The 20886-nt window shown below is 39.3% G+C and overlaps 1 protein-coding gene and 12 non-coding genes across 16 annotated transcripts; all 13 read right to left on the bottom strand.

Annotated features, from left to right (window-relative positions):
- Positions 1-2208: 2208 nt before the first annotated feature.
- ttll1 (tubulin tyrosine ligase-like family, member 1) lies at positions 2209-19960 on the bottom strand. 4 transcript variants are annotated; one of them, XM_085252285.1, is made up of 10 exons: positions 19512-19960; positions 19247-19370; positions 17979-18187; positions 17712-17892; positions 17310-17447; positions 17039-17147; positions 15240-15383; positions 13835-13921; positions 12850-13013; positions 2209-3108 (listed from the first exon to the last, which is right to left on the bottom strand). In XM_085252285.1, the coding sequence occupies exons 2-10, from the start codon at positions 19357-19359 to the stop codon at positions 2979-2981; spliced, it is 1275 nt and encodes a 424-aa protein (XP_085108411.1). In that variant the 5' UTR covers positions 19360-19370; positions 19512-19960; the 3' UTR covers positions 2209-2978. The 4 variants fall into 4 exon arrangements, with proteins under 4 accessions (XP_085108411.1, XP_085108413.1, XP_085108412.1 ...); XM_085252287.1 differs by lacking the exon at positions 2209-3108 and adding an exon at positions 10631-11338; XM_085252286.1 differs by lacking the exon at positions 2209-3108 and adding an exon at positions 11402-12117.
- trnay-aua (transfer RNA tyrosine (anticodon AUA)) lies at positions 4983-5112 on the bottom strand. Its single transcript has 2 exons — positions 5076-5112; positions 4983-5017 (listed from the first exon to the last, which is right to left on the bottom strand). It is a non-coding gene; the product is annotated as a tRNA-Tyr (tRNA).
- trnay-aua (transfer RNA tyrosine (anticodon AUA)) lies at positions 5761-5890 on the bottom strand. Its single transcript has 2 exons — positions 5854-5890; positions 5761-5795 (listed from the first exon to the last, which is right to left on the bottom strand). It is a non-coding gene; the product is annotated as a tRNA-Tyr (tRNA).
- trnay-aua (transfer RNA tyrosine (anticodon AUA)) lies at positions 6539-6668 on the bottom strand. The gene is made up of 2 exons: positions 6632-6668; positions 6539-6573 (listed from the first exon to the last, which is right to left on the bottom strand). It is a non-coding gene; the product is annotated as a tRNA-Tyr (tRNA).
- On the bottom strand, positions 7020-7149 carry trnac-aca (transfer RNA cysteine (anticodon ACA)). Its single transcript has 2 exons — positions 7113-7149; positions 7020-7054 (listed from the first exon to the last, which is right to left on the bottom strand). It is a non-coding gene; the product is annotated as a tRNA-Cys (tRNA).
- On the bottom strand, positions 7316-7445 carry trnay-aua (transfer RNA tyrosine (anticodon AUA)). Its single transcript has 2 exons — positions 7409-7445; positions 7316-7350 (listed from the first exon to the last, which is right to left on the bottom strand). It is a non-coding gene; the product is annotated as a tRNA-Tyr (tRNA).
- Positions 7799-7928, bottom strand: trnay-aua (transfer RNA tyrosine (anticodon AUA)). Its single transcript has 2 exons — positions 7892-7928; positions 7799-7833 (listed from the first exon to the last, which is right to left on the bottom strand). It is a non-coding gene; the product is annotated as a tRNA-Tyr (tRNA).
- Positions 8094-8223, bottom strand: trnay-aua (transfer RNA tyrosine (anticodon AUA)). The gene is made up of 2 exons: positions 8187-8223; positions 8094-8128 (listed from the first exon to the last, which is right to left on the bottom strand). It is a non-coding gene; the product is annotated as a tRNA-Tyr (tRNA).
- trnay-aua (transfer RNA tyrosine (anticodon AUA)) lies at positions 8884-9013 on the bottom strand. The gene is made up of 2 exons: positions 8977-9013; positions 8884-8918 (listed from the first exon to the last, which is right to left on the bottom strand). It is a non-coding gene; the product is annotated as a tRNA-Tyr (tRNA).
- Positions 10427-10556, bottom strand: trnay-aua (transfer RNA tyrosine (anticodon AUA)). The gene is made up of 2 exons: positions 10520-10556; positions 10427-10461 (listed from the first exon to the last, which is right to left on the bottom strand). It is a non-coding gene; the product is annotated as a tRNA-Tyr (tRNA).
- trnay-aua (transfer RNA tyrosine (anticodon AUA)) lies at positions 11219-11348 on the bottom strand. The gene is made up of 2 exons: positions 11312-11348; positions 11219-11253 (listed from the first exon to the last, which is right to left on the bottom strand). It is a non-coding gene; the product is annotated as a tRNA-Tyr (tRNA).
- Positions 11998-12127, bottom strand: trnay-aua (transfer RNA tyrosine (anticodon AUA)). The gene is made up of 2 exons: positions 12091-12127; positions 11998-12032 (listed from the first exon to the last, which is right to left on the bottom strand). It is a non-coding gene; the product is annotated as a tRNA-Tyr (tRNA).
- Positions 12479-12608, bottom strand: trnay-aua (transfer RNA tyrosine (anticodon AUA)). The gene is made up of 2 exons: positions 12572-12608; positions 12479-12513 (listed from the first exon to the last, which is right to left on the bottom strand). It is a non-coding gene; the product is annotated as a tRNA-Tyr (tRNA).
- Positions 19961-20886: the final 926 nt, after the last annotated feature.

Here is a 20886-nt window from a genome sequence, read left to right as displayed (position 1 = left end):
CTTCAGATTAAAGAGAAACTCTGCAAGTAAATCATGGTCATGGTGGTAATGTATTCTATGTTTCTCTCTCTCTCTCTCTCTCTCTCTCTCTCTTTCCCTCATATATGTATATGGAGGATTTTTCATTTATGTATATATTTTTTTAATGATTTACTCCAAAAATATTTTTATACAGGTTTAAAATACATTTTAATTAATGAAATGGCAAAAAGAAAAAAAAGAAAAGACACTTGGCCTTAACTGTATGTGGACCAATAGGGCGAGTCAACCCTCAAAGGCTTATTTTAAACCAGAAAAAAATTACTTGTGGCCTCATTATAATATTGCACTTGTAATCTGAAGAAACTAATCTGGAAAAAAATGTTTAGCAGAGATGAATTCTGTTTAGGCAACCTAAGTGGTGCATTTGTTTCTCGATATTCTCGGTGTCACACACTTTATTTTGAAATCACATGACTTCCGATGCTGGACTAGTCAAGATAGATTTTCTTATGCAAACGAGCGAGACGCGCATTCTGACGTCACATTCCCCAGAAAACTTTTTTAGATTACTATTTATGAAAAGTTAGTAGTTCCCACTGTGAGGTCTGTGGCGCTCCAGACCATGTCATCTGAAAACAATAGATACGGAGGTACAAAGAGCCAACAATATAGCACATCTACTGCTGTTTGGGGTAATTTTGGGGGGGGACTCTAATTAAATCTCACCAGATATGAGAACTGGGTGCTGCTGGCCTCTGTTCCTATGTATCGCTGCTGACGATATCCATGTTTTTTTTTTTTATTAAAATGAATCAGCAACAGAATGACACAAATTCTCCTCTGAAAATCAGAAAGTACACTGTGGAATCGGAGGAGGCATGTTTTTTTCATCCTCTTACAAATATTTATTCAGATAATGAATCCGTGAGAAAATATTATCAATGAAAGATGATTAAAAAAAAATAAACAACCACAGATGGCTTTTCAGAAATAGGAAGTTATAACCGCCTTGTGCTTCCACCAAAATAACACATGTAAAGCCCATTGACTAATTCTGTAACTTGAGCTAAGATATGATTAACAGAGATGTGCAATGGTCACTTTCCAATGAACAATAAATTTCTTTCACACCAGCAGATGACATATGACATGCAAATAAACTGACTGCTCTTATTGTTGAAGGGTCAATACACACAAATTGACAAATTGCAACCATAACTGTTTATCAGCGCATCAACAGTACGATATTTTATTGAAATATAAAAGCAAAAAACATTTAAAGGAGTTTCTGTTCATGTATTGTTCACAAAAGTTTGTAAAGGGGTTAAAGACAAGCAGCCGTGGGAACCTAACCTTCCAGTAAATTTGGTTTCTAAATTTAAATTTGGTTCGTAAAAACAGAGTGTTTACTTTGGGGACTTCAGTCAGAAATCACAGGCCACAGCATGTACAGCTTACACCACTTGACAACCTGCTGATAACCAAAAAACAGTACCATGCAGAGACCTGCTTTGCTGCTGTGGCAACAGCAAGAACATATAGGTCTTAGGCTTTTTGAAGGCTTGACCTCTGATTATTCTCTAGATTACACATTTATTTTCAACAAAGACTACAACCCTCCCCCTAACAGTAACCTGACAGCTTTTTATTTAAACAGAATGAATTTAGTAAAGTAAAGAAAGGTGTACTTTTTTACACAGCTTGTTATTTCAAATCATGACTCCGCACAAATAATGCAACTAAAGAAAAGCAGCATTTAATTACACAGAAAACAGCACAAAGGACACTGTGTCAGGACAGAGCTGAATCATACTGTTTCAACCTTGTTTAATCACAATTTGATGGCAGACACTATTCTCTAAACCCTTTCACTGTCTTTTCGTTGCTATTTGGAGAAAATGATCATGGATAATACTCCTGATTGTTGACTTGAATTAGAAGTGGAAGTAGTAATAAATGCAGAACTTTTGAAAACCTTTTCAAGTTACACCTTCTGTAATTCATTTTAATACATCTTATATCATTTCACAGGCAAAGTCATTAGTGAATTCATGGAAAAAGTAAAAAATTACAGAAAAAATGTTAGCAGCAGCCCAAAACAGAATCAGTAAGGTAAGAGGGAGTTTTGTAACTTTATTTTAAAAGACCAAGATTTATTTCTCAGCTTGTCGCCAATATCATTTAGCCCCAAATCCAGTTATCAGAAAGATGGACGATAACTCTTCATCAGTGTTTCAGTTTTTTAGTAGTTGAAGGAAATGAGCAGGCAATAAGAAAACATCCCAACACATATAATTAGCATTTAAATTTTCAGCAGATGTGACAACGGGTCAGACTCGAAATGAGACATACTTTTTAAAGCACATGTAAAGAAATAAAGTGCAAGAGGAATACAATCATCAAAACCCCGCAAAACATACTGATAATGAACGTACAAAAAATTAATAAAGTCTGTTAACATTTAGTACTGCTAATTCTGCCTATCGACTGCCTTTTAATAAATTAAATCTTTAAATCACTTCTATTTGATAACTTTATACCACTTCATTACCATACAGTGTATGTTCTCATTAGCACCGGTGTGGAAGGTCAAGTTAAAGTGTCAGCAATCCAATGTCATGCATAGTAATCCTTCATGTCCATCTCCGAAGATTTCATCAGCACTTGTCTTAATTGTGGAAACCGCTGCTGTATGTGATATTTGACCTACTTGATTTGACCTTAAACCTGTCAGAGCACTGTCAGTTCCACTTATTTTGTTTTACATTCATATAAACAGTGACAAACACAAGCTTTTCAACCTTCTCAATGTGAGCACATAGCTGATTTTTCTCCACTGAGCAGCAGTGCCATTGCTCCCTGTGCCACAGTCAGTGAAATCTGGACGGAGGGAGCATCTGTCCAATGTGCTTAAAAAAAAAGAAGTCCAAGTGGTTCACCACAGAAGGTCCCTGGAGTGTTGTACAGGAAGTAAATTTTAGGGAAAAATTATCGCTTCACTTCCAGGTGGCGGCAGTAGGGCGAACGCCTGCACTCCCCTTGGTGCCCTTTGACCCAAGTGACTGACCGGAACGGCTCCGCAGGTCACGCTCAGCATTCTCGCTCTGCGCCTGCTCTTCGTCATACCTGATGACACAGAAACAGTGGATGTTCAGTGAATGTGTAAGCAAAGGGATTTCCTGAAACAACACCCCCGTATTGTGCACAACAGCTGTATTTGAAACTCTATGCAGCATCACTCTAATGGCTCAGCTGGAAGAGCAGAGGATTGTAGTGAGTGTTTAGATAAATTCCATAGGTTCAAAACTGGCATAATTACCTTCTTAAGTTTGGTTTATTTGGTCTTATTATGTTTGACAAGCCCAGACACTGATACTGTTTTTTGGTTTTGTTTTGTTTTTTACAGATAACTGCAGAGCAGAAGAAGAGGGCAGAAAGTCAGACACAGGAACAGAATAAAGAAGCTGCTCAGCTTTCAAAATAAAAGACCTTATACGGAGTAAACCTCCACTTCTAAAATGCTCTTGTGAAATTTGTAATGAAAAAAATGGAAGAAATTCAGACATATAAAGACATAAAGCTGGTATTTTCCACTGGTTCACAGGAATTCATGGGGAGAAATTATTTTGAGTGGGCTTGATGTTGTGGTGTGTCAGGAGTAGTAGTATAGGCTTATTGCAGTAAACCGTGTCTTGACTAGTTAATAATAACAAAAAGGGTTCCTTCAAGCAAGACTTTAACCAGTTGCGTAAAAATTTACAAGTAACCCACTACAGTCCTGCATAATACCAACTGAGCTAACGAAGGCAAACCCTGTGCAATGCCCCACTGAAGTAGTCGCACTAAAACAACATCTTAACATGATTATATGATAAGCACGATTCAGCAAAAAGTTCAGTAGTTAAAAATCACAGTAGTGGAACTGAAAAGAAAATTTCACGGCTTTGCTAACATTTTCCTTCGAGCTGGATTTGAACCAGCAACTAAGGATACAACGCCAGCATAATCTACTACCTAAGATTATGACTTAATAACCATGTTATGGTCCTCTGGTCTACCAACTGAGCTATTGAAGCAAGCCACACACACATAGCTCATTAGGACGACCTATTTTATTCACAAACACTGGTCCATCAAAAGTCACCAACATTCATGATTGACTACAAAATCATGTGTTAATATGTGTGTTAATTATATGTATTAACTACACATAACAAGTAGTTAATGAGTATAAGCTATGGGCTCAATGCTGCATACAGTATGTTGACTAGTTAAGCAGTACCAAACAGATATTCCAGTGGAGTTCTGCTTATGTAATGGGATTCAAGGTGTGCAAATACATTCTGTTAAATAAATATTTAATACCAAAGAGTGAAATATGGAGTTAACATTCATGTAAAAATCTATCTAGATATCCATTAGTTAAATCAACAGCCTCCTTTGATGCAGGTTTAAACCAGTGACCTAAAGCTTCCCATGTTAGTCCAGCGCTCTACCAAGAGAGCTATCGAAGGAAGCCAGTCCACAGTGTCCCACTGGAGGAGTTCCACTAGAGCAAAATCTTTACACGAATATATGACAAGCACAATTCTCTAAAAAGGGCAGCAGTTAAAAGGGCTCTATTAGGCAGTAAATGAACTGATCAGTGATCCGAGAAAAAGAGATGGACACTCCTCTATGGAAAAGAGGATTTCACAAACATCTCCCTTCAAGCTGGACTTGAACCAGCGACTGAGGATAGCCACGGATACGCCGTCAGCCCAATCCACTATCTAAGGATATGACGTTGTATCCATGTTATGGTCCTCTGCTCTACCAGGTGAGCTATCAAAGGGAGCTAGTCCACAGTGTCCCACTGGAGTAGTTCCACTAGAGCAAAATCTTTACACGAATATATGACAAAAACAATTCTCTAAAAAAGGGCAGCAGTTAAAAGAGCTCTATTAGGCAGTAAATGAACTGATCAGTCATCCGAGAAAAAGAGGATTTCAATCACATCTCCCTTCAAGCTGGACTTGAACCAGCGACTGAGGATAGCCACGGATACGTCGTCAACCCAATCCACTATCTAAGGATATGACGTTGTATCCATGTTATGGTCCTCTGCTCTACCAGTTGAGCTATCGAAGGAAGACACACACACAGAGTTCATTAGGACGACCTATTTTATCCACAAAGCACTGGTTATCAAACAGGTGGCTTAGAAAAAAAGTCAGTCTTTTATTACAAGTTCAGAAGATTATACTTAATTATTTATTTATTTACACTATAGTTTTATCTCTCTCTCTCTCTACATATATATATGTACATATACTGGTATTTTCCTATATTTAGAAGTGGTCAGACTGTAATTAATAAGCTGAGCACCACACACTATTAAAAGCCTCTGGTTTGAGTCAGATTTGAGCTAAAAACTAAGTAAGAAAGTAAAATCCAATTTAGATGGACACTCCTCTATGGAAAAGAGGATTTCACTAACATCTCCCTTCAAGCTGGACTTGAACCAGCGACTGAGGATAGCCACGGATACACCGTCAGCCCAATCCACTATCTAAGGATATGACGTTGCATCCGTGTTGTGGTCCTCTGCTCTATCAGCTGAGCTATCAAAGGGAGCTATCCCACAGTGTCCCACTGGAGTAGTTCCACTAGAGCAAAATCTTTACACGAATATATGACAAAAACTATTCTCTAAAAGGGGCAGCAGTTAAAAGAGCTCTATTAGGCAGTAAATGAACTGATCAGTGATCCGAGAAAAAGAGGATTTCACTAACATCTCCCTTCAAGCTGGACTTGAACCAGCGACTGAGGATAGCCACGGATACATCGTCAACCCAATCCACTATCTAAGGATATGACGTTGTATCCATGTTATGGTCCTCTGCTCTACCAGCTGAGCTATTGAAGGAAGACACACGCACAGCGTTCATTAGGATGACCTATTTTATCCACAAAGCACTGGTTATCAAACCGGTCGCTTAGAAAAAAAGTCAGTCTTTTATTACAAGTTCAGAAGATTATACTTAATTATTTATTTATTTACACTATAGTTTTATCTCTCTCTCTCTCTACATATATATATGTACATATACTGGTATTTTCCTATATTTAGAAGTGGTCAGACTGTAATTAATAAACTGAGCACCACAGACTATTAAAAGCCTCTGGTTTGAGTCAGATTTGAGCTAAAAACTAAGTAAGAAAGTAAAATCCAATTTAGATGGACAATCCTCTATGGAAAAGAGGATTTCACTAACATCTCCCTTCAAGCTGGACTTGAACTAGCGACTGAGGATAGCCACGGATACACCGTCAGCCCAATCCACTACCTAAGGATATGACGTTGCATCCGTGTTGTGGTCCTCTGCTCTATCAGCTGAGCTATCAAAGGGAGCTAGCCCACAGTGTCCCACTGGAGTAGTTCCACTAGAGCAAAATCTTTACACGAATATATGACAAAAACTATTCTCTAAAAGGGGCAGCAGTTAAAAGAGCTCTATTAGGCAGTAAATGAACTGATCAGTGATCCGAGAAAAAGAGGATTTCACTAACATCTCCCTTCAAGCTGGACTTGAACCAGCGACTGAGGATAGCCACGGATACATCGTCAACCCAATCCACTATCTAAGGATATGACGTTGTATCCATGTTATGGTCCTCTGCTCTACCAGTTGAGCTATCGAAGGAAGACACACACAGCGTTCATTAGGACGACCTATTTTATCCACAAAGCACTGGTTATCAAACCGGTCGCTTAGAAAAAAAGTCAGTCTTTTATTACAAGTTCAGAAGATTATACTTAATTATTTATTTATTTACACTATAGTTTTATCTCTCTCTCTCTCTACATATATATATGTACATATACTGGTATTTTCCTATATTTAGAAGTGGTCAGACTGTAATTAATAAACTGAGCACCACAGACTATTAAAAGCCTCTGGTTTGAGTCAGATTTGAGCTAAAAACTAAGTAAGAAAGTAAAATCCAATTTAGATGGACACTCCTCTATGGAAAAGAGGATTTAAATCACATCTCCCTTCAAGCTGGACTTGAACCAGCGACTGAGGATAGCCACGGATACACCGTCAGCCCAATCCACTATCTAAGGATATGACGTTGCATCCATGTTGTGGTCCTCTGCTCTACCAGCTGAGCTATCAAAGGGAGCTAGCCCACAGTGTCCCACTGGAGTAGTTCCACTAGAGCAAAATCTTTACACGAATATATGACAAAAACAATTCTCTAAAAAAGGGCAGCAGTTAAAAGAGCTCTATTAGGCAGTAAATGAACTGATCAGTCATCCGAGAAAAAGAGGATTTCAATCACATCTCCCTTCAAGCTGGACTTGAACCAGCGACTGAGGATAGCCACGGATACGTCGTCAACCCAATCCACTATCTAAGGATATGACGTTGTATCCATGTTATGGTCCTCTGCTCTACCAGCTGAGCTATCGAAGGAAGACACACACACAGAGTTCATTAGGACGACCTATTTTATCCACAAAGCACTGGTTATCAAACAGGTGGCTTAGAAAAAAAGTCAGTCTTTTATTACAAGTTCAGAAGATTATACTTAATTATTTATTTATTTACACTATAGTTTTATCTCTCTCTCTCTCTACATATATATATGTACATATACTGGTATTTTCCTATATTTAGAAGTGGTCAGACTGTAATTAATAAGCTGAGCACCACACACTATTAAAAGCCTCTGGTTTGAGTCAGATTTGAGCTAAAAACTAAGTAAGAAAGTAAAATCCAATTTAGATGGACACTCCTCTATGGAAAAGAGGATTTAAATCACATCTCCCTTCAAGCTGGACTTGAACCAGCGACTAAGGATAGCCACGGATACGACGTCAGCCCAATCCACTATCTAAGGAAATGACGTTGCATCCATGTTATGGTCCTCTGCTCTACCAGCTGAGCTATCAAAGGGAGCTAGTCCACAGTGTCCCACTGGAGTAGTTCCACTAGAGCAAAATCTTTACACGAATATATGACAAAAACTATTCTCTAAAAGGGGCAGCAGTTAAAAGAGCTCTATTAGGCAGTAAATGAACTGATCAGTGATCCGAGAAAAAGAGGATTTCACTAACATCTCCCTTCAAGCTGGACTTGAACCAGCGACTGAGGATAGCCACGGATACGCCATCAAGCCAATCCACTATCTAAGGATATGACGTTGTATCCATGTTATGGTCCTCTGCTCTACCAGCTGAGCTATCGAAGGAAGACACACACAGCGTTCATTAGGACGACCTATTTTATCCACAAAGCACTGGTTATCAAACAGGTGGCTTAGAAAAAAAGTCAGTCTTTTATTACAAGTTCAGAAGATTATACTTAATTATTTATTTATTTACACTATAGTTTTATCTCTCTCTCTCTCTACATATATATATGTACATATACTGGTATTTTCCTATATTTAGAAGTGGTCAGACTGTAATTAATAAGCTGAGCACCACACACTATTAAAAGCCTCTGGTTTGAGTCAGATTTGAGCTGAAAACTGAAGTAACAAAGTTACTTAGAAAGTAAAATCCAATGTAGATGGACACTGCTCTATGGAAAAGAGGATTTCACAAACATCTCCCTTCAAGCTGGACTTGAACCAGCGACTAAGGATAGCCACGGATACGACGTCAGCCCAATCCACTATCTAAGGATATGACGTTGCATCCATGTTATGGTCCTCTGCTCTACCAGGTGAGCTATCAAAGGGAGCTAGCCCACAGTGTCCCACTGGAGTAGTTCCACTAGAGCAAAATCTTTACACGAATATATGACAAAAACAATTCTCTAAAAAAGGGCAGCAGTTAAAAGAGCTCTATTAGGCAGTAAATGAACTGATCAGTCATCCGAGAAAAAGAGGATTTCACTAACATCTCCCTTCAAGCTGGACTTGAACCAGCGACTGAGGATAGCCACGGATACATCGTCAAGCCAATCCACTATCTAAGGATATGACGTTGTATCCATGTTATGGTCCTCTGCTCTACCAGCTGAGCTATCGAAGGAAGACACACACACAGCTCTTATTAGGACGACCTATTTTATCCACAAAGCACTGGTTATCAAACAGGTGGCTTAGAAAAAAAGTCAGTCTTTTATTACAAGTTCAGAAGATTATACTTAATTATTTATTTATTTACACTATAGTTTTATCTCTCTCTCTCTCTACATATATATATGTACATATACTGGTATTTTCCTATATTTAGAAGTGGTCAGACTGTAATTAATAAACTGAGCACCACAGACTATTAAAAGCCTCTGGTTTGAGTCAGATTTGAGCTAAAAACTAAGTAAGAAAGTAAAATCCAATTTAGATGGACACTCCTCTATGGAAAAGAGGATTTAAATCACATCTCCCTTCAAGCTGGACTTGAACCAGCGACTGAGGATAGCCACGGATACACCGTCAGCCCAATCCACTATCTAAGGATATGACGTTGCATCCATGTTATGGTCCTCTGCTCTATCAGCTGAGCTATCCCACAGTGTCCCACTGGAGTAGTTCCACTAGAGCAAAATCTTTACACGAATATATGACAAAAACAATTCTCTAAAAAAGGGCAGCAGTTAAAAGAGCTCTATTAGGCAGTAAATGAACTGATCAGTCATCCGAGAAAAAGAGGATTTCAATCACATCTCCCTTCAAGCTGGACTTGAACCAGCGACTGAGGATAGCCACGGATACGTCGTCAACCCAATCCACTATCTAAGGATATGACGTTGTATCCATGTTATGGTCCTCTGCTCTACCAGTTGAGCTATCAAAGGAAGACACACACACAGCTCTTATTAGGACGACCTATTTTATCCACAAAGCACTGGTTATCAAACAGGTGGCTTAGAAAAAAAGTCAGTCTTTTATTACAAGTTCAGAAGATTATACTTAATTATTTATTTATTTACACTATAGTTTTATCTCTCTCTCTCTACATATATATATGTACATATACTGGTATTTTCCTATATTTAGAAGTGGTCTGACTTTAATTACTAAACTGAGCACCACACAATATTAAAAGGCTCTGGTTTGAGTCAGATTTGAGCTAAAAACTAAGTAAGAAAGTAAAATCCAATTTAGATGGACACTGCTCTATGGAAAAGAGGATTTCACTAACATCTCCCTTCAAGCTGGACTTGAACCAGCGACTGAGGATAGCCACGGATACACCGTCAGCCCAATCCACTATCTAAGGATATGACGTTGCATCCGTGTTGTGGTCCTCTGCTCTACCAGGTGAGCTATCAAAGGGAGCTAGCCCACAGTGTCCCACTGGAGTAGTTCCACTAGAGCAAAATCTTTACACGAATATATGACAAAAACAATTCTCTAAAAAAGGGCAGCAGTTAAAAGAGCTCTATTAGGCAGTAAATGAACTGATCAGTCATCCGAGAAAAAGAGGATTTCACTAACATCTCCCTTCAAGCTGGACTTGAACCAGCGACTGAGGATAGCCACGGATACGTTGTCAACCCAATCCACTATCTAAGGATATGACGTTGTATCCATGTTATGGTCCTCTGCTCTACCAGCTGAGCTATCGAAGGAAGACACACACACAGCGTTCATTAGGATGACCTATTTTATCCACAAAGCACTGGTTATCAAACAGGTGGCTTAGAAAAAAAGTCAGTCTTTTATTACAAGTTCAGAAGATTATACTTAATTATTTATTTATTTACACTATAGTTTTATCTCTCTCTCTCTCTACATATATATATGTACATATACTGGTATTTTCCTATATTTAGAAGTGGTCAGACTGTAATTAATAAGCTGAGCACCACACACTATTAAAAGCCTCTGGTTTGAGTCAGATTTGAGCTGAAAACTGAAGTAACAAAGTTACTTAGAAAGTAAAATCCAATGTAGATGGACACTGCTCTATGGAAAAGAGGATTTCACAAAAATCTCCCTTCAAGCTGGACTTGAACCAGCGACTGAGGATAGCCACGGATACACCGTCAGCCCAATCCACTACCTAAGGATATGACGTTGCATCCGTGTTGTGGTCCTCTGCTCTATCAGCTGAGCTATCAAAGGGAGCTAGTCCACAGTGTCCCACTGGAGTAGTTCCACTAGAGCAAAATCTTTACACGAATATATGACAAAAACAATTCTCTAAAAAAGGGCAGCAGTTAAAAGAGCTCTATTAGGCAGTAAATGAACTGATCAGTCATCCGAGAAAAAGAGGATTTCAATCACATCTCCCTTCAAGCTGGACTTGAACCAGCGACTGAGGATAGCCACAGATACACCGTCAGCCCAATCCACTATCTAAGGATATGACGTTGTATCCATGTTATGGTCCTCTGCTCTACCAGCTGAGCTATCAAAGGAAGACACACACACAGAGTTCATTAGGACGACCTATTTTATCCACAAAGCACTGGTTATCAAACAGGTCGCTTAGAAAAAAAGTCAGTCTTTTTTTACAAGTTCAGAAGATTATACTTAATTATTTATTTATTTACACTATAGTTTTATCTCTCTCTCTCTCTACATATATATATGTACATATACTGGTATTTTCCTATATTTAGAAGTGGTCAGACTGTAATTAATAAACTGAGCACCACAGACTATTAAAAGCCTCTGGTTTGAGTCAGATTTGAGCTAAAAACTAAGTAAGAAAGTAAAATCCAATTTAGATGGACACTCCTCTATGGAAAAGAGGATTTAAATCACATCTCCCTTCAAGCTGGACTTGAACCAGCGACTGAGGATAGCCACGGATACACCGTCAGCCCAATCCACTATCTAAGGATATGACGTTGCATCCATGTTGTGGTCCTCTGCTCTCCCAGCTGAGCTATCAAAGGGAGCTAGTCCACAGTGTCCCACTGGAGTAGTTCCACTAGAGCAAAATCTTTACACGAATATATGACAAAAACAATTCTCTAAAAAAGGGCAGCAGTTAAAAGAGCTCTATTAGGCAGTAAATGAACTGATCAGTCATCCGAGAAAAAGAGGATTTCAATCACATCTCCCTTCAAGCTGGACTTGAACCAGCAACTGAGGATAGCCACGGATACGTCGTCAACCCAATCCACTATCTAAGGATATGACGTTGCATCCATGTTATGGTCCTCTGCTCTACCAGCTGAGCTATCGAAGGAAGACACACACAGCGTTCATTAGGACGACCTATTTTATCCACAAAGCACTGGCTATCAAACAGGTCGCCTAGAAAAAAAGTCAGTCTTTTATTACAAGTTAAGAAGATTATACTTAATTATTTATTTATTTACACTATAGTTTTATCTCTCTCTCTCTCTACATATATATATGTACATATACTGGTATTTTCCTATATTTAGAAGTGGTCTGACTTTAATTACTAAACTGAGCACCACACAATATTAAAAGCCTCTGGTTTGAGTCAGATTTGAGCTAAAAACTAAGTAAGATAGTAAAATCCAATGTAGATGGACACTCCTCTATGGAAAAGAGGATTTCACTAACATCTCCCTTCAAGCTGGACTTGAACCAGCGACTGAGGATAGCCACGGATACACCGTCAACCCAATCCACTATCTAAGGATATGACGTTGCATCCATGTTATGGTCCTCTGCTCTACCACCTGAGCTATCGAAGGAAGACAGCAACAATCCTTTCATGACTGATGATATCTGTATCTGTATAGCCTGAACAAAAAGTAGTTTGAAGGCCAGATATTCTGTACAGATAAACCATACCCAGTGGCCATTAGTCTACATCCCTGCTGTCTTTCTTTGACACATTTCTATACACTTTGTGAATGTGGAACTTAAAAATAAAATTAGTTCTCATACAATTTTGGTCTTTAAGGCCTGAATATGATTGACATGTTCACTCACAGGATTTGATAGTTGCCCAGGGCCTCTCTAGGCGGACTCCGATTCCAGCGGCAGTCTGGAATATCCCCATTGGGTGTTACGATGTTGAGGGTGTCATTGATGAGGTTGTACTTAAGGATGCGGTCATTGGCTGTGCTGGATGTCAACGAGGGAGAGGCGTTGACCTGAGGATCACACCAAGAAAACCACATTTATATTTAAAGGGGGGGTTGCACCATGCGCAAATGGATCTGCTTTTGCAGCAAATAGGCAGTGCTTAATAATACCCCAGGGATCCAAACAGGTAGGAGCAGATTGTTTTAATATCTTCCTGTCTTTACAGAGAAGCTTTTATCAGGAAGTGTAGCTGCTACATTAGAACATTAGATACACTGTGGAAGATTTACATGAGTGCAGAGAACGAGATGGAGCAGTTACTCTATCATCAATGTGAAAGGCAGCAACACAAAGACCTACTTTAGCTCCTCGTAGCGTAACAGAGGAAGCTGCAAGATTAATGAACAACAGAGCGTGGTCTTGAGTAGGTTTGTGGCACAAGTTGCTCACTGAGGAGCCTTTATGCCCTTCAACCAACTTGTTTTTGCCCAAAATAGAGCAGAATGGTGTCTGTGAACATAAATAGCTCAGACCTAGCCTCAAAACCTAGCAACACATTGTACAGCTGTCAAAATATGAAAGTCTCATACCGTAACAACAAAAGAATGTATTGCATGGCAATTCTCAGTTCCCTCTCCTTTGAGCAGTGCTTGTCAGCAGCATTGCATGAGTTAAAAGCAGACCTTCAGCACACATTTGAATACACATCTAAGCATACCTCAAGGGCATTCAAATTTACTCGACAATCTAAGGAAAGGAACATGGTGTTACTGTGCAACCCCGATAAGTAATCAAGGACTCAAATATGCCAAAAAAAAAAGAAAAGAAAGAAAAATAAGTAAAGAAAAACACTTTTTTAAATTGTTAATTCCTTTTTTAAACTTCTTACCTCAATAAGCCATGGCTTCAACTTGTCATCAATAATGATGTCATACCCGTAACACTCGAAACAGTGCTTGTCATTGTTCATCACAGGCTGTGAGACAGAAAAGCAGAGAGTGATTTAGCACGAGGGATCTTCTCAAGAGTGATTCTTTCATGTGGAAACTTATTGATGCAGCACTGAGCGATTCATCAACGAAGGATGTTAAAAAATAATCAGTCATAACTATAGGCACACAAAGTGGCCCGGGTATGGAGGCTTTACAGGAAGCAAGTCCAATCACTTAGCAGAAAGAGGAAGTGTGCATTAGGCTGATTGTGCAGTTGTTCTAAAAACAAAAAAGCCATCACCACAACCAGGTGGCTTTGCAACAGTGTGTTTCAAAATGTTTGAGCTTAAGCAGTTACAAATCAGACATTAACTTTTACACAGGGTGAACGCTGTGGCTTGAAAACAGCTTCTGTCAGATGTTTAAATTAGGAACTGTTAGCTAACCACATCTAAGGGTGATGATAAGCTGCGTGAGAACTGTAACCCTCCAAGTTGCCAAAAAGTTACTGCAGAGCGAAATTAAAGAACTAAATTTATATGCATCATAATCTTATAATATACACTGGCAAAAATGCACAGACAATATGTTTACTTTAGCAGCACTCTCCACAATTAACTGTTACTTCATGTGAAAACTGTAATAAGAAAAAAAAAAACCATTAAACTTCCTGGTGTTGCCTGAAAACTGAAAAAGGATCTGCAGAATATATGGTGGTAGGTAACAATACATTCACAGGCCATTTTATTAGGTCCAGCTGTTCGGATTTTTGTGTTAACTCAAATCAGCAACTCAATGCATTTAGGCATTAACACAGGGTCAAGATGACCTGCTGAAGTCCAAACTGAGCATTAGCATGAGGAAGTGCCTTTGAACATGGCATGGTTGTTGGTTTGATCTGCAAGAACAGTTCCCTTTCAGTCGATTCACTCGGTACAACACATAAGAATGGGATATCACGCCCTCGCGTGTCCTGGCTGAAGAAACCTTTAATCACGCCTGTAAGGCAGATGACGTGTGATGACACGCGCACGGTCCCGCCTGCACATATAGCCGCTGTCATCACAGTCATCCCTCAGTTCAAGTGCCTTTGAACATGGCATGGTTGTTGGTTTGATCTGCAAGAACAGTTTGTTGCTAGAATGTCAATATGAAGCAAGATTTGTCAAGCTGTTTCCAACAGTTTGACAAATCTATGCCACAAAGAATTAAGGAAGTTCTCAAGGCAAAAGGGGGCCCAACCTGACCTTATCAAGGTTTACCTAATAGAGTCACCTATGAGCGAAACATCATATGGATTAGGAACACACCTTCTTAATATATTATTAAAAAAAACAAACAACTAACATCACATCAACTTACAGCTACAGCCTTCAGTGACTGCACCACGATCCAGTGGATCTGGTCAAACAACCTGTTTGTCACCTCCTTTCCTCTGGTGCTCTCTAAGTACAAACGGAGGTTACTGACCGTCCACTTCCCTCCATGGACATGGTTGTAGTCATCCTGCATCAAAGGTAAAGAGTCTAAGTAGAAATTAATCATGATTGTATAAATTTATTTTACAAAATACGCACATATCACTTTTTAGACTTGAAAATGCTCAGTGAGTGTCTCAATAAATAAGAAGTTATACATATAAATATATAGTTATTCAGCACAGTAAAAGATGTTAACAGATCAGAGACTATTAGTAGGTGCCTCATTCCCTCTTCCCTTCTTCTTATGAGTCAGAATCCAGCCACCCTTCTGAGGCAGGATTAGAAGTCAGAATACAACCATCGTGCCACTGAGGGCTAGGGGCAGACAAAGTCTGGAGCTGCACAAAAGTCACGGGTGTTATGTTTTTGCGTTAAGTTATGCAAAATGTTTCTTATCTTGAGTATCAGGAACTTGCTCAGCAACAGGAAGCTGCTGTCACAAACCCGGACTAACCAAGGTTCTTGGTCAATCAGAGAATCAGTCAAAGCAAAGTATTTACGACAAGTGTACAACTGACACTGTTTATGCTGCAAGTGCTAATGGTCACTCAACTATTAACTCTGTTTATGACATAAAGGTTGGACACAGAAATACAGAAAGTGAAGGTTGATCTTGATGATTGTGGTAACTTGAGTTACAAATTACCACATTACAAGAGTCACAAATATCTGTAACCAGGGACTATTTCATAAAGTTATGTTAAATCATTCTCGATTAGATCATTCCATTGGGTTTTCTCACTCAGTTTTGGCAAGAGAACAGTTTCAACTATTCTGTGTAAACAGGAAGTTTATTTAAAGCAGAGGTGTCAAACATAAGGCCCGGGGGCCTGAACCAGCTCCCACAAACTCCAATTCGGCCCACTGGACAGCTTTGGAAAATATGAAGTAGGGCATAAATGTTGTTTTATTTTCATGAGTTTTACTGCTTTTCCTAGTTTTATGGTCTTTTATGGTCAATTATTCTACACTAAAGTAATTGAGATAAACAATTAAATGACAGAAAAGTTCTTGTTTCACTATAGAAAGTCCTGTTTTTTATGATAGATCCACAGTAAGAAAAGAAAATTCTGTGAATTAACATTAACATTGTTTCATAATTACAGGATAGTATGAGCAGTGAGCTACCAGAACTTTTTCTGAAACTTTGACATGTATATCTTACAATTTAGGCTCTAAGAAGTGTGCTGACATTTACTACAGCAACATTTCTTATCTTGTAGAAAAACTGAGATGTCCTGCTGAAATTGCACATCTTTTTCTTAAAGAGTTTCCTGAGTTTAAAGAGGCCTGTGCTGAATCCCTCCAACAGAATGTGATACAGCAGTAACTGTTTGAGCTCCAGCTCCCAGAAAGCTAAAAGTGGCCTGACTCTGTGCCATGTTAGGGACTGCCTGTAATGTGGTGAGGCAGGTGCATAGATGTGCTATATGTGCAGAATTCAGACTATTCTCAACAATGGGCAAGCTACCAATTTTCCAAGTAGTGACATTTCCTGAAAGTGTTGAAACATTGCATTTTCAAACAGAAACCCTGTGTTATAAACCGTGACTGTGGATTTGGATAAAATGTGAACATTTACAAGTCAATGAGGATCTAGCAAGAGATGGAGAAACAGAAAGTCCCCTGTTGCTAACACAAAAGCTTTATACTACTTCCTGTGAACCCCACCAGACCTACCCCATGTTTTTGGATGGCCACGTTAGTGAGGTGCACAAACATGTTGTCCAGTTCGCTGGTGCTGGGTGTGTACTTCACTGTGCAGAACCGGCAGAAGCCCAGCTTGTACCTGAAAGTCGAACGCCAGAGAGAGAGAGCATTAAACAACAGTTTTTTGTGTGCACGTTTGAGAATAACCACTAACAAAACAGGAAAAAATCCTCTTAACATCTCCTATATACTGATGTTTTTGACATGATCAAAAAACCCATCAACAGTATCACAGGCTTACATGTAGCATTTCAGGGGTCGATATGTGGTCACCAGGACATAAAGACGCAGGTCAAACTTCTTCCCCCCTATCAGCAGAGGGTTGTCAATGTACAGAGAGATGACATAAGCTTCCTTGCCACTAGATGCTGCTACAAACCTGGGGCAAAGACACAGCCAGGCATCAGCACACGACAGCCTGTGACCAAACAATTTTAGATTTACCAGGAAAGAAATTGTCTATAAAACAGATTTAGCATATGTTCAAATCCAGAAAGAACTTTTGTAGCTTCCTTAGATGAGACTATCTGACAAAACAAGAGGGGAACAGTTATATAGAGGCTTTTTGTAATGGGAAATTTAGAGATATGCTAATTTCTCACAATATTTCTTGCTGCTTCTGTCTGGTCACACGATAACTCACGTTGAGGTGCGGCTGTCTCTCGACCACTTTTTAATCTGGGACAGCTTGTTAATGAGGAAGATGCCTTTCCCCTGGGCCTTCCCGCAGGGCTTCATTATCCAGGTGCTGGATGGATTCTTACGAAACTCCTCCACAAAGAGGTTATAATCAGCAGGAAGCATGAACGTCACCGGGACGAAATCTGCACAAAGAGAAAAAGCAGTTTCATTGAAGAAAACAGCGTGCCTCTTTGAGTTTTGTGAGGCAAAATAGGAGCAAGTCATGTACCCAGATATATGTATTTTCCATTCTCGTCTTTCTCCGCTAACGGACTGCTTTCTTTCTCCAGCTCCTTGCGATAGCGTTTGATGTTCTTGATCATCAGGTCCTTCCTAGTCAGCTCATAATGATTGGGGAAGTGGTTAACCATCTGGTCATCTGACAGGCGGTAACCAGTGTCCACGCTGAACACATTCCTGATGGTCTGGATGCTCATCCTGCATGTGGGTACAAATAACCCGCTCAAAATACACTTGGTACATTGAGTATCACACTAATAAATATATTAATTGATATTTTCACGATAAATATGCATCTGATTTGCCAACCTAGATCCTAAATTTCAGTTTTTCAGTCTTACAAAAAGAACTGTATAGCTGAGGATCCATGTTATTTAATTAAACAAATCATATACTGTCCTAAGTGTCCATAACCATCTAATTTATAAGAAGGCAACATCTTCTTCAGCACCCATAAAGATGATCCATTTCTTCCACTTTTAGACCTTCAGACCTTAGCAAGAACGTCATCCTTTCCATCATAAAGATTTCCCTTCCTTTAAGACTCAGAGGATCAGGTTTATACCAGTTCTTTGTGACAGCTTTATAAAAACAGTTACATATCCTCTTAATCATCTCACAGTCCTTCAGATTCTTCTTTTAACCTCAGAGACACATGTACCAGTCTCATTACACTGGCTCTCTGGAGATATGAGGGCAGATTTTAAAATCTCACCATTAACTTTATTATATGGTAATAGTTGATGCAGGTGAGGAGGTCCAGGGTGACACTATGACCTCTTGTCTGGTTATGCGTCTGACTTCTTAGTAGCCCATGAGCCTACATGTCAAATAATCCTCCCAACCTTTGGAACGATCTCCCTGAAGAAAACTGATCTCTCACCTCTTAAATGTCTTCTGGGAGCAGACAGTTATCAAAGAGCCTTTCCTGATTTTTTTCTTACTGACCCCCTGCTATTTCTTTATTTGTAAGATTACCATAACTATACTTTTTATTAACCCTACATAACCCTACCCTAACCCTACATAACAATATCTGTTGTAAACCAGTTAAAGCACGCCCTTGCTTAAATCTAAACACGCTATTGAGGTCAAGATTAATCATATGAATACTTTATAAGTATGATTTTTAATGCAGGACCTTTACTTGTAATTGCATCATATAAGCAGGAAGAACTTATGTGCCTGTGTATGTGCCAATTGAATGTATTTATCCAAGCTGGACAGGTGCAGGTGTGCTGTAGATATAAAACCTACCAGTAGAAATTCCAGTCGTCGTTTTCTGTAACTTGAATCCATTCCCTTTTCTCAAAGTTGTTGATAAGCACTGATTTCTCAATATCTGTCACCCACTTAACCTTACCGGACATGGTGCCTCCCACTAGGGTGGAGTACAAAAAAAAACAACAACAGGTAAACACATAGAAAAGCACCACAGACAGACAGGACCAATGCATAGACATATATTTGAAAAATGTCATTCTTTTACAAGAAACTAAAGCATTTTGCACCAGTGAACTACCTGAAAGTCAATGCCAGGAAAACAGCCAGTCATCAGCATGAGCTAGCCGGGCTGGCTCTGTTAGCAAGCTGCTGAATCCTCCCCGGGCTGCTGATGCTGCCGCAGAGGCTGGGCGGACATCATCCGGTCAGTGATGCAATACCCACAAACTGTCCCTGAGCTAAACTCACAGCGAAACACACCATCAGCAGAAGCAGCTAGCGACTGAAAGCTACCTCCATGCTAGCTGTTTTAATCGCCAACAAGCTGCTTTTTAATTATCCCGGCGACGTGAAGCTGGACAGAGACGAAAACGCCCAGCACAGTCAAACTCCTCTTCACAATAAAAGTCTTTGTTATGTAAATGTAATTGCATGTACACAGATTAGTAACTACGTTAAAAAAAAATTTTAGCGACACGTTTAAAGAAGGAAAGGTCTCAAAACCACTAAAGGACGTCGTTACGGGCTTGGTCGTTCCGGAAGAATTACCTAGCAACCGAGGACGCAGTGATGTCATTGTGTGGCGTGCTACAAGAAAGCACCAGGAGAGGTCAGTGTTGGACTGTGGGTGGCAACAATGCATCGCGTCCTTCCAGAAAAATGAAACATCAGTTATTTACTACCTTGTATGTATTCGTGAATAGTAAGCATTAGTTTGTTTCTTCATTCAAGATAATAAGGTCCGAGTTAACAGACAAGCACCGCATCGTGGTCATTGTAAAACAATGTCCCTAAAGCCACTTCATTAGGTACACTTTGCTAGTACAGAGTTGGCCACTTATCAATTTCAGAGCTTCTTTATGACATAAATTCAGTAAGGTATTGGAAACTTTCCTGATATAGTAGCATCATTGCCTAACGATGTGTCGGTTGCATAACCCAAAGGTGCACTACCGGCTTGAAATCATGTGACTGTGGAGGTCAGTTTGAGATTATTATTATTATTAGTTTTGGTGACATGGTGCATTATCCTGCTGGAAGCAACCATGAGAAGATGGGTACACTTCGGTCATAAAGGGATGGACATGGTCAGCAAAAGTAAACAGGTAGGTTGTGGTTTTAAATGATAATCAGTTAGGGCCCCAAAGCGTGCCAAGAAAACATCCCCAACAACATTACACCACAGCAGCCTGAAGTTTTGATACAAAGCATATTGACTGATTACACCCAATTCAAATTCCATATGAAGTTGATCTGCGTCATGAAATTCACACAGGTTTCATTTGTAATAATCAAATACGAACAATTTTTTATTCACATATAAATACTCTCCTAACGATGATATACTTTAACACATATTCATTTAGCAATACCCGTTTTTAAATGCTACGTGTTCAATGCGTTTCAGGTTTTATGTACAAAAAGATGACAAAAAGGTATGCTAATACTAATAT

Source organism: Mchenga conophoros, linkage group LG17, assembly GCF_057382185.1.
Source record: "Mchenga conophoros isolate Kocher_MC1m ecotype Shallow Benthic linkage group LG17, M_conophoros_male_GT1.1, whole genome shotgun sequence".
NCBI classification, from domain to species: Eukaryota; Metazoa; Chordata; class Actinopteri; order Cichliformes; family Cichlidae; genus Mchenga; species Mchenga conophoros.
This window is presented reverse-complemented; position numbering and strand designations above follow the sequence as displayed.